General features: G+C 42.6%; 1 protein-coding gene across 1 annotated transcript in view; it reads right to left on the reverse strand.

Annotated features, from left to right (window-relative positions):
• Nmd3 (NMD3 ribosome export adaptor) overlaps window positions 1–11,442 on the reverse strand; it is a 29,063-nt gene extending 17,621 nt beyond the window's left edge. Inside the window, exons 1-7 of the mRNA XM_005085688.4 lie at window positions 11,314–11,442; window positions 10,955–11,012; window positions 9,057–9,191; window positions 7,161–7,257; window positions 5,047–5,127; window positions 3,240–3,368; window positions 2,875–2,965 (exon numbers count right to left, since the gene is read on the reverse strand). Of these exons, the coding sequence (XP_005085745.1) occupies window positions 2,875–2,965; window positions 3,240–3,368; window positions 5,047–5,127; window positions 7,161–7,257; window positions 9,057–9,191; window positions 10,955–10,998 (577 nt within the window). The 5' untranslated portion in view covers window positions 10,999–11,012; window positions 11,314–11,442. The remainder of the gene's footprint in view (window positions 1–2,874; window positions 2,966–3,239; window positions 3,369–5,046; window positions 5,128–7,160; window positions 7,258–9,056; window positions 9,192–10,954; window positions 11,013–11,313) is intronic.
• Between the last annotated feature and the right edge of the window lie 1,307 nt (window positions 11,443–12,749).

Below are 12,749 nucleotides of genomic sequence, written 5' to 3' on the forward strand. Positions count from 1 at the left end.
CAACCAGAGAGCTCTTACCTCTATCAAGGCTGGGGAGGGATCCTGACCTCAATGTGGCTGGAGGGAGACTAATTTCCAGAAGACTGAACACTGAATGCCCTGCTCCTTTCTTATATACCTCTCTAGTGCTGGGATTAAAGGCATGTGCTCTGTTTATATAACTCTCATGTAGCCCTGGGTAACCTTCAACTCACAGAGATCCATCTGCCTCTGTCTCTCGAGTCCTGGGATTAAAGGTGTGTGCCACCACCTCCGGCTTCTATGGTTGACTAGTGTGGCTGGTTTGCATTCTGATCTTCAGTGGCTTCATTAGATCATAAACAATATGTCACCACATATTTGGGTTCTCTTGTCCAGTAATTTCAATTCTTTAAATCAATTCCCAAGAAAAAGCACTATATATGCACAAAGACGAACATAAGATTATTCAGTCTTGTTTTCAACAGCAAAAAATAACTGTAAGTCCACTAATCAATTTATATATCCACTAACTAAAGACTATCAGACAACAATGAAAATAATTCAATGGAGCTATATGCACTGTTGCTGAAAGTCTTCCAAATGTGCTGAAGGTGTATCAGTCATAGAGCAACTATTGACTTACAGAGTATATTTTGTTTTAAGGAAATACAAACTGTCTCTAGAGATGACAGACAGATGGATGGATAAGGTAAAGTGGGGGAGGAGTCCTTAATTCTTAAAATTGTTTTTAAATACACACTTTGTCTCGTGTGTGTGTGTGTGTGTGTGTGTGTGTGTGTGTGCGTATGCGTGTGTGCGCACACGAGGGCAAGGTGCCTGTAGGGCAAAGGCGGCATTAGACTTCCCGGGGCTGGCTTGCAGGTGGATTCTGAACCACTGAAAGTCTGTGCTTGGAACCAAGGTCCAGTCATCTAAAGAGCAACCAGCTCTCTTACCTGCTGAGTCGTCATCTATCTCTCCAGCTCCAATTACATTTAAGTCACTAATACACAAGCTAAGTAGAACAGTCATTTAAGTCAAAAATGAGTCCTGAGAAAAGACTAGCGAAAGAAAGGCTGTTAAACCTGCGGCATTGGGGGTTTGGCAGTAATTTTAAAAATGCATCCAGACTTTTGCCAAAAAATGTTCTGTGGGGATCATTTCTACCATAGTCCTTAGTTAGAATATGCATGTGTTCCTTGCCTCATAGAACTTAAAAACAAAACAAAACTAACAAAACAGACTCTCATGCTGCTCAGGCTCCTCCAGCTCCAACTCCCAAACACTGAGTAACGGGCATGCAACACCACACCCAGCTTTGAGTTTCTTTACCCGGCAGTACTCAGCACATGTCTACCTAGGGATTAGCCAATAAAGGAACCTTATGCACGCATGTGGTGGTGTGGATGAAAATGGCCCCCACAGGCTCACAGGGAGTGGCACTACTAGGAGGTGTGCCTTGTTCTAAGAAGTGTATCACTGGGAGAGGTCTTTGAGATTTCAGATGCTCAAGCCAGGCCAAGTGTCATTCTCTTCCTCAGGCCTGCCAATCCAGATACAGAAACCCCAGCTACCTCTCCAGCACCCTGTCTGCCTGCAAGCCATCATGCTTCCACCATAACAATGGATTAAACCTCTGAACTGTAAGCTAGCCCCAATTAAATGCTTTTTCTTTTTCTTTCTCTCTCTCTTTTCTTTCTTTCTTTCTTCCTTTCTTTCTTTTTTCTTTTTTTTAAGAGTTGCCGTGGTCATAGTGTCTCTTCACAACAATAGAAACCCTAACAAAGACAAGGTATCACTGTCTCAGGATCCTCTATGCCTACCAGTAATAAGCTCAACCTAGAGATACAGATTTAAGTTTTCACAAAACTGATACTGTTTTCTCATTTAAGGAATTAATGTCATTTCTTCAACAACAGTCACCACCAGTAAATCTGCATGTTACAAAGTGACTTAGGAAAACAACTCTTGTCTAACTTAATAACAAGCACCAACCAAAACCTATTACTAGCAGAAGTCTTGTGTTTGCTTTAAAATATTTATATTCTAAATTATTAGTTCCAGAACTATGGCATCTCCATCAAATATATACATGTATACTACATAGTGAATGCTATGGCCCTGCACTGTCACTCAGGGACAGTCACTTAAAACCCAGATGCCAATCCCTACCATCATCAAAGAAACCATGCCAAACAAAAACCAGTAAACTCCAAGGCAGAACTTACAAACTACTACAAAATCTTTTAAGTTTTGAAACTATTCAGACATTTCACTATTTATTCATCCCTTGTTATTTACTTCACTTATACGGAATTCTGTTCACTACAAATACTTCTCAGCACAAAATTGCAGAGAAAAACAAGTGCAAAAGACCAGAGCAATCTTTCCGATTGAAACAGGCTTCTGATGAGTTTCCTATTGCTGCACTTTACAGTGAGTGCGTTAATGCAGTCACTGACTCACTCTTTAAGATGAGCAGCATTAGAGGGCAATAGTTAATATTAATGTATCATTATATTCCAAGAACGAAGAATGACATCTATTGTAAACTGAAGGCTTAATAAATGAACGGGGGCAGAGGGACATCACTACTGAAAACAAGGTTCTAGATCTGTGCTATCCAGAGTAGTCACTAATAACATATGTTCTGTATCAGCCAACAGAACAAAATTCAATTCCTTAATTACAGTAGCCACATTTCAAATACTAGCCATATGTGGACAGTCATTACCATACTGGACAATGAAGACAGAAAATTAAGTTTGCTTTCTTTTTACACATGCACATATATGCACATGCATTATTTAAAGAATTTCTACAACTGTTTCAACTTTGAGAAAGATAAGATTATTTAGGACAACTGAAAGAAAATTCTGATATTGTTTCAAATCCTTTTAAATTTGAACTCACCATGAATCTCTTTGATACGCAGCGTATTCTGATGCATTCCATATTTCAGAATCAACTGTTCCAGATAGTAGAATGTTTTCTTGTGCAGAGTCTAAATATCCATGCATTATACAATCAATAAATCACATGCCAAAAGAACATTTATACAGAGTACACATATATCATCTATCTACAGATATAGCACATTTTTTCAAACAAAAACATCTTTAAAAATGAACATAAAATAGTGAAGTATTTCCAAAGCTGAATGTTCCAGGAGATTCTGGTCATGCACAAAGGACTTGGAAAGGGAACAGAGACGATTTGATCAGCTATTAATAATGGACAGTGAAAAGTTCAAGATGAAGATGCACTGTTCTCAGTACCTTCTGCCTGACTTGAATCACAGCCTTCCAGAAATCCTTAGCTTCCACTCTATGGCAATCTCCACACATCTGGGACTGAACAACATAGTCCACCACAAACACCTGCTGCAGGATAGCACCATTCATCACCTGGAGAGCAAAGCAATAGCACTCCTTCACGCACTGTTCTGTTCAACAGATAATGTTCATTAGCACAGTTGCTAAGTAACTTAAAACTTCTCTCTATAATGCATAAAGGACACCTGTTAAAGTTAAAATTCTAAAGCTAAGTTATGCTACCTGTTTGGAAGAAGGGAGGGCACAACCAAGGATTGAGTATGGGACCTCACTCATGCTCACCAAGTACTCTGTCCCTGAGCTACTTACCCCACTGGTAAATTATACTGTTTTAAGAATTCTAAAGATTACATTACCATTTTAAGTTTACCTCTAGCAAAAGTGGTGGTGAACATGATCTTTTATGGGGGTAGAGATGTGGCTTGATTGGGAGACTGCTTGTCTGTCCCACTTAAAGCCTTGCTTTGACTCCCACTGCCACATAAAGCCAGGCGTCCTGGCACACACCTATAATCCCAGGCTTGGGAAGTAGAAGCAGGATAGCAAAAGTTCAAGGTCATCCATGGCTATACTGAGTTTGAGAACTCAATCTAAAAAAAATGTAAAGTTATATACACTTGTGTATGCATGCATGTATACCTATGTGTGTGTGACACACAAAGAATTCACTTTTAGAAATTTAAAACGGGCATTCTCCAGGAACAATCAAACATCTCCTGGGAAGCTTTTTAAATACAGTCTAGGGGTACACATAAGCTTAATAATAGAGAGCTCACCTGCACACTTGAGAACTTAGGCTTGATCTCCAGTGCTTCAGGAAAATAATAAACAAATAAATAAATATATCCAGAGATTCTGATTCAGCTACTGAGCCAAGTTTGAGAATCACTGTCTTTGGTAATGTTTTAACTGTAATCTTTTTTTAAATTACTTTTGCTTTTGAAAAAGTTTTCTTAACTGTGTATGAATGTGCGTGAATGCAGGGGAGCCAGAAATGAGTGTTGGATCCCCTACTACTGGAATTACAAGTGGTTGAAAGTGCCCAATGTGGGTGCCAGGAACTGAACTCGGGTCTTCTGGAAGAGCAGAAGTGTTCTCGACACCTGAGCCATCTTTCCAGTTCTGCCGCTTGTTTTAGAGTGTCAAAGTGTAGAACTTCTTATATAAACCAAAAAAAGACCTTAGACCAACAGCCCTGGAATTCCAGGCACAAACCTGTGACTGGGGAGAAACTGAGAGCTGGGCGTGGTGGTGCACACACCTTTAATGCCAGGACCGGAGGCAAACTCGGGAGATCTCTGTGAGTTCCAGGCCAGCCTGTTACACTCAGTACTTTCTAGTGAGAGCCTATCTTAAAACAAAAAAACCTTTAAAGAGACTACTGAACCCACTAATTTTGAGTAATGGTAGCTACTAGTGACCACAGTCATGATCAAAGAGATCATATGTCAGATGATTAAAAAATAACAAAAGAATAAGATTTAAACTATACTCTACCTTTTAAGTCATTTAGTCTATAAAATAATTTAACACTAGTCTCTCATTCCCACTCCTAGTATTTTAACCATGTTTAGAAAAAAAAGACAGGCGTTGGTGCACGCCTTTAATCCCAGCACTCTGGAGGCAGGGGCAGGTGGATCTCTGTGAGTTCAAGGTCAGCCTGGTCTACGGAGTGAGTTCCAGGACAGTCTCCAAAACAACACAGAGAAACCCTGTCTTGAAAAACCAAAAAAGAACAAGAACACCTCACCTCTTTCTGAATTGTCAATTTAACTTTAAGCCTCTTGGAATGGGGCTCAGTCCAAACAAAGCCTGCGTCAACAAGTCGAACCTTCAATAAAACATCAAAAAAAGGAAACGTTAAATCCCCACCTGAGGGATGGAAAGATGAACATTTGACTAACACCATTACATATCATTTACTACAAAAACAGAAAAAAGGTTTATATCTAAAGCCATAGCAACAAAAGCAGCAAATGAAAGGGCAACCCAATGACTGCACTAGTGAATCAAGAAAGAATTTAAAGTATTTTCATAGGTAAAAAGTATTGGAAGGAAAAAAAGGTTACTGCTTTTCAAACAACACACACACACGAGAAAATGAACTGGTAACTTCATTACCCAAAACAAACAGAATAAAAGCTTCTACTCAAGTTATTATCATTTTATATATTGATCTGTAGCTTTTTTGGTTGTTGTTGTTTATTTATTTTCTCTTTTTAAGAGTGGTCATTTGGGGGCTGGAGAGATGGCCCAGTGGTTAGGAGCACTGGCTGTTCTTCCAGACGACCCGGGTTCAGTCCCCAGCACCCACATGGCAGCTCACACCTGTCTGTAACTCCAGTTCCAGGGCTTCTGACTCCCTCACACAGACATATAAATTAAAGAATAAACAGCTGAGAAATATTCATATATTCACTACATAACTGTAACACTCACTGATAGGAACTAAACAGTTTGTTCTTCTCAATGAACTAAATATAATGCAGTAAGATTAGAATAAGAGCTTTGGAACAGAAAGAATGAGAGAACGAGAATGGAGGCTTTGTAATAATGTGAGTAAAAACCTGAATGAACTAAGAGGGACCAGAAATAAAAGAAGCAATTCTACAGGATTTAGTATCTACATACTAGAAAGGGGAAGAACACATTCACTAGTACAAAGTACCCAGCTTAGGCACAAATAAGTAACAGATTTAATGGAAAAAGATCTCTTCGTGGCATCTATGACACACGTAAGCTGACAGGATGACACTGGCCTACAGGTGCATGGAGAAATCTAAGAGATGTTAAAGTAGGAGCAAGCAGACTATACTTGTGTCAAATATTGTCGTGTGAGAACAAGGCAGATGCAGTACTAAGGAGTAAAACCCACCTAATATGACTGAGTAATCTACAGCAGATCCCAGTAGTGAAGGAATCAAGTCAGATAGAATGATAAGCAGATTCCTAACCAACCCCACCCAGCTTCTATCTACAGGAGTTAGGAGGAAAGTACATGGCACTAAGTAAGTCTGCCTGGTCTTCCTAAAGCCTTCAACCTTCATCTGCAGGAAGGGCGAGACCCTGACACCCACTTCAGCATTCAGAAAGCTCACCACACTTCTCCTAAGAGAGGTACCTGCCAACTTTACTGAGTCCTTCCTTTATCCTTTACCGTGGTTCCAGACACCTCAGTCACCCTCTCATTTCCTACAATCAATCTTCATACGGTTCTCCAGTCTCTTCTGCCTCCATCTAACCGTGAAATCTTTTTCCTATGCTCTCTATTCACAACAAAACTTTAGAAAGAAAACCAATGGAGCATCCCTTCTAGTTACCCTGATTATATTGCTTCCTCCAGACAACTAAAAACCCAAGGACAGAACGGATCCAAACTTAAAATAGTACTGCTAGAGCTGGAGCGATGGCTCAGGCGTTAAGAGCACTTGCTGCTTGCTCTTACAGAGCCTGAGGTTCGATTCCCAGCACCGTAGATCATATCACAACCATCTGCAACCCCAGTTCCAGGATATCCAACAACCTCTTCTGGCTTCCAAAAGCACTGCACACACACAATGCACAGACATACATGTAGGCAAAGGACCCACACATATAATAAATAAAAGTATTACTACTGAACAAAAGTCAATATAAAAGTGTGTGTGTGTGTGTGTGTGTGTGTGTGTGTGTGTGTGTGTGTGTGTTAGCAAATGGCTCAGTGGTAGAGTACTTGGTTAAATGTCCAGCACAAAAAAAAAAAAAAAAAAAAAAAACAGAAGGAAAAGAAAATAGGAGAAAAACAAACAACAGTCACGAAAACAGAACAAACGCACCCAGAAGGGTTTCCTGAAAACAGTGTTTTATTCTGACTGCTCCACCTACCTTACTCAGAGGTGCTTTGATTTTTTTCAAGCACAAGGCAAGAAGCTCCCTGGATTCTAAAGCACACTGTACCCACGACGCAGGTGGCTGGAAATATCTGTAAGAAGACAACACGCTAAACCCACCACTTCTCAGAAAAAAAAATAGCAATTTCCATCGGATATGCTGAGATCATACTCATCATTAACCAGGAGCAATAACCAAAGCTACTCTGAAGCCTTAACCCAAAGGCTAAAAGCCCATGAGAGTCCATGTCTTTAGCTCAAAATTGAAATTCTGAGAAAGCTCATCTGAGTTTATCTATTACACATTTTATCATTTCAATTAGTAAAATTTCCAGAGAGTAAAGCATGCTGCCAGGCCTGATGATGTGAGTTCACACTTGGAAGGCGACAACCGACCCTAAGTCATCCTCTGACCTCCACACACATAGCATGGCAAGGAGCACATACACACAAAATAAATCCATAAATGTTAGAACAAATAAACAATTCCAGTGAGGAGGGCTGCAGAGGAGTCAGCAGTTAAGAGTACTCTCGCTATTGACAGCCCACAAATGTAACTCTAGCTCTAAGGATAGTCAATGCCCTGCAAGGCCTTCAGGGGTGCTGCGCTCATGTACACATACCAACACAGACAGTAAATAAAAGAAAAACAAAATTCTAAAACTTACAGTAAGGATGGCAATACCCCCAAAATTTCCTTGAAGCTATACTGACAAAAAGGTAAGAATCATCAAAAAATGACACTAAAATTGTTTATTTTATACTTCTAAAATGTTTGAGAAATATTTATTTCTCACACACATACAAAAAAAAAAAACCAAGAAACTTAGTACAACACAGCACCATGTATTAACAAGCTTGTCATCAAGTTGTTCCAATTTTAAGCTGAAAAGCACAATTTCCAAAATAAGCCTCATAAGTCAAGCATTGGTGATATACGCCTCTGATGTGCTCTACTCGGGAGTCAGAGACAGACAAACTGGTCTACAGAGCAAGTTCCACAAGAGTACACAGTAAGTATTTATCATATTTGCTAAATACTCTCAAATGAGCTATGTAAATGCTTTCTTGCCATGGTTGTTAAATGGTTAAACACTTTAATTTTCATACTTCAAGTTTCAAGAAAAACCATTTGTTGATAAGTACTTTGAAATGGTGTTTCAGATATTACCTATCATCTAATAAAATCCCTTCATTTTCATGAGAAAATTCATACTCAGAGAGACTATACCTGAGCATTACAGAAAACCAGTTGATATGAAACCCAAGATAAACTAGATTCATTGTTTAGCAAAACCCCACCATATGTTTAAAGATAAATAATTACAACAGATTAAAATCCTCATACTTACCAGGCTCACTCACTGTAAATCCCACCAATAGTACACTAAGTTCATGAACTTGTGTATGTGCACACAGACATGCTGAGGAGACAAACTTGAATTCTTGGGGAGGTCACACAACCTCCACATATACAAAGCCAAATGCTAAACCTATTTGGGAAATTACAGGAATATAATTTTTCTATTCACTGGCAAGTTTTATGTCTCTCAATGGACCACCAGATGTAAGTAGCTTGTGCCAACAACTAAAAGAATGAAACTAAAGAAGTAATGAAACATCCTCTCTCAAAAAGCATCTTCTACTGTCAAATTCAAAATACTATTTATAGTAGGACTTTTAGTATCTTTACCAAATTAGTAGGACAGTAGAAAGCACACTATAAAATTGCAAATTACGAAATCCTTGGTACCATCAACCTAAGTAACACTTAAATCTCAACTGCACACGCTTCCTTCTGGGTACTCTGGTGCAATCCCAGCACATCACAGCGGCTCTCCGGATGAGCACCAACTTACACAAGCTAAACAAGTGACATACTGTAACGTACCTTTGACACTGTTTGCAGAAAGAAATGGAGACCTGCTTTGGAACACCTTGGCTGATGTCAACTTTACTTCGCAAACAGGCTACACAAACATTGGCAGGATTTGGGCTAATTGGAACGCCACACTCACAGCACAAGCTTGAGAAAATAAGTAAAAGATTTTCCAATTAGAGTTTATAAATTCACTAGGCCACAAAAGTACACACACACATACATATATGCATACATACATATATGCATCCTACCAAATCAAAGACCCAGAATCAGTTTTTAGCACCCAAGTGGCAGCTTACAACCAACTATAACTCCAGCTCCAGGAGATTCAACCCTTACTCTTCTGATCTCTATGGGCTCCTGAATGCACATGGTACATACACAGACACTCACACACACACACACACACACACACACACACACACACACACACAAAACAACTAAAAAAAAAAAAGGACAAGTTGAACATGGTGGGACACCCCTTTAATCTTAATCAGGAAGCAGGAAACAAGGTTCTGTGAGTCCCAGGCCAACCAGGACTACACAATGAGACCCTGTGTCAAATGGGGACACCCTAAGGCAGAAAAAAAAATCTTAAAATCAAGAGTGAAGAAGAACCCTGGAACACCGACCCAAAAAACAAGGAGGCTACATTGAAAAAATGCTTAAAACATGACACTGCAATAGAACTTCATGCAATGACAGAAATATTCTAGTCACTCATCATCCCTTCTTTAAAATTGGAAAACTAAGGATAAAACAGATTAACAATGGAAATAGTGTAACATCAATGGTAAAACTGAAGTAGATCCCATGTAAACAAGACAGCCCCGTGGGGTGGAGCACACCCTTACACAGCCCCGTGGGGTGGAGACACCTTACACAGCCCTGTGGGGTGGAGACACCTTTGGGCCCAGCCCTTAGGAGGCAGAGGCAGGCAGATCTCTGAGGTCCAGAACAGCTGGGGCTTAATATGGTGAGACTGTTTCAAAAACAAAACTAAACAAATTAACAACCAAAACAAACATGTAAGAGCAGTTTCTCCTTAATCTTCTAAACATTTGCTGGTTTAGGACACATCCAACTAGATGTCTTTGATCTGAGCACGACCTCCACGACATTTGGGACAGTTCCGTTACCGGGGCCCACGGTAAAAGATAAGGTGTGTATAACATGAAAACAGAAAGGAGGTTATTGGGGGAGAAAGCGGATCAGTGGGAGGGGGAGACAGTGAAGCCTAGTGGTAGGGTAAATGTGAGCACTGTACAATGTTAAATATATGTATGCTCATACACTCATATATATACATATATGACATTAACTTTTATGTTAAAATTAAAGAGTCAAACACACTACAGGACAGGAAGAGCATCTATGTCTGCTGAAACTCTAGACAGAACTGGAAGCAGAAAGAGTTTGTGCACTGGGCCTGACGTGAGGGCAGCGCTGGGGAGGCTAAGGCTGGAGGAGCAGGCCCTCGATGCCAGTCTTGGCTACAGGGTGAATTTCATGCGAGTCGGGGCTACACAGCAGGGCTCTATTTGTAGCAGAATTAATTAAAATGCATTAAAGCTCCAGTGGCAGCCACTAGTTATATGCACGTACTGAGCTCCCCGTGTGCGGCTGGGGCGTCGGGGAGCTGCGCTATAACTAACTGGGACATGGTGTGCGCAGCGCGGCTCCGGCGGGGCGTCAGGAAAGAAGCAGGCATGTTCCAGATCGAACTTAGAAGAGAACTGAATACATCCAAATGGACTACACTCCCTAAGGGATGAAGACTTCGGTTTTTTTTTTCCCCCCAACCGAGAAAGGGGCTTCTGCCACCAACAGCTTTCCCTGGAAGTTTCCCCGCTCTCATTGTAGGATCTGTAAACCGCGGCAGGAGGGGGAGGCTCGCGGCGACTCACATGTGTCCGGGGCTGCGATCGACCGACTCTGCCATGTACTCCATCGCTCGCTCCGGACCTAGCGCGGGAAGGGGGCCGGTGAGCTCAGCATCCGTGGCGGCTCCCGCGCGGGCTAGGCCCCGGTGGGTGGCTCCGCGCCTTACTCGCGACCCCGGGTCCCGGGCCCCGAGGCACCCACGCCGGCCCCGCCCCACCCCGCGGCACCCACGCCGGCCCCGCCCCGCCCCACCCGCGACCCCAGGCCCCCGCCCCGACCCCAGGCCCTCGCCCCGCGGCACCCACGCGGGCCGCCCGCTCCCCGTCCCCCCTCCGCGGGCCAGCGCTGGCGCCAGGAGACGGCCTGCGCGCCCCCAGCCTACCAGCTCCTGCGTGACGAGCACAAGACTCTCAGCCCGCGGCCCGGACGCCTCCGCCGCCTCCCTCAGCGGCCCAACGCCACCGGCAAGCTCGCGCGACGACAGGACCGGAAGTTCCGGGTTCAGAGTGACCCCGGCGGAAGGGGCGGGTGGGCGGGTCAAAGAGTACACGTGGGGCAAAGGGCGGGGCCTAGGGAGGGAGCCCGGCGTGGGAGGCGGAGCCTACAGAGGGAGCCCGGCGTGGGAGGCGGAGCCTACAGAGGGAGCCCGGCGTGGGAGGCGGAGCCTACAGAGGGAGCCCGGCGTGGGAGGCGGGGTGAGCAGAGCAGGCCGGGAGCGCTGGTCGCCGCTGCTGCCTCTGGTCTTGTGCGGTCCTCCATGCGGTTTTCACCCTCCCCAGACTCTGAAGATGCTCGATACAGGACCAAAGCAATTGTTCTTACCTGGGTTCAATTTCCAGCGCCCACGGAAGGCAAAGTACTCACACTCATAAGATAGATAAGCATTCTAGAAACTGCCCGGCATACATATAACCATGCATGCCTAAGAACACCAAATCGCTGCTTACTAAACAACTGATATACAAAAATCTGACAGCTTTCTCCTATATTACAAACATTGTACTTTTTTCATGAAAAGCAGAAAAAAATGTTTTTCATCAAAGAAAATTATTCTTAAACATTCCGGACATGCTTTTCTGAGAAGTGAATTCACAAAATAGATAAAAATAGGTTTGTCAGCAACTGTTACAACGTGGTTTCAGAAACTGGTGTCAAAAGGAGATCCTAACGTTTCTAGGAAACTTTTAAACTTATTTTCTTTTGAGTGTTTCACCTGCCTGTGTGTCTGTACTAAATGTGTACCTGATGCCGGAGGAGACAAGAAGGATGGTTGTGAGCCACTTGTGGGCACAGGAAACTGAAAACATTCTTGACCACAGAGAATCTCTCAAGACCCAATAAAGACATTTTTATCTATGCAAAGTGTGCTGGATAGTTTTACGTCAATTTGACACAGGCTAAAGTCATCTAAGAGGAGGGGACCTCAATTAAAAAAAAATGCTTCCTTAGGACTGAACTGCAGACAAGCCTGTATGGCGTTTTCTTATTTAATGATTGATGGAGGAGGGCTCAGCCCATTGTGAGTGGTGCCCTCCCTGGGCTGGTGGTCTTGGGTTCTATAAGAAAGCAGGCTGAGCAAGTCAAGAAAAGCAAGCCAGTAAGCAGCACCCTCCATGGCCTCTGCATCAGCTCCTGCCTCCAGGTTCCTGCCCTGCTTGTCCTGACTTCCTTTGATGATGAACTGTGATGTAACAGTATAGGCAGAATAAACCCTTTCCTCCCCAACTTGCTTTGGTCACGGTGTTTCATCAAAGCAATAGTTACCCTAACAATGACACCAAGTTACAGCCTTCTGAAGATTTTATTAAAGGAAACAAA

This window comes from Mesocricetus auratus, unplaced genomic scaffold (assembly GCF_017639785.1).
Source record: "Mesocricetus auratus isolate SY011 unplaced genomic scaffold, BCM_Maur_2.0 Super-Scaffold_100009, whole genome shotgun sequence".
Classification (NCBI taxonomy): domain Eukaryota; kingdom Metazoa; phylum Chordata; class Mammalia; order Rodentia; family Cricetidae; genus Mesocricetus; species Mesocricetus auratus.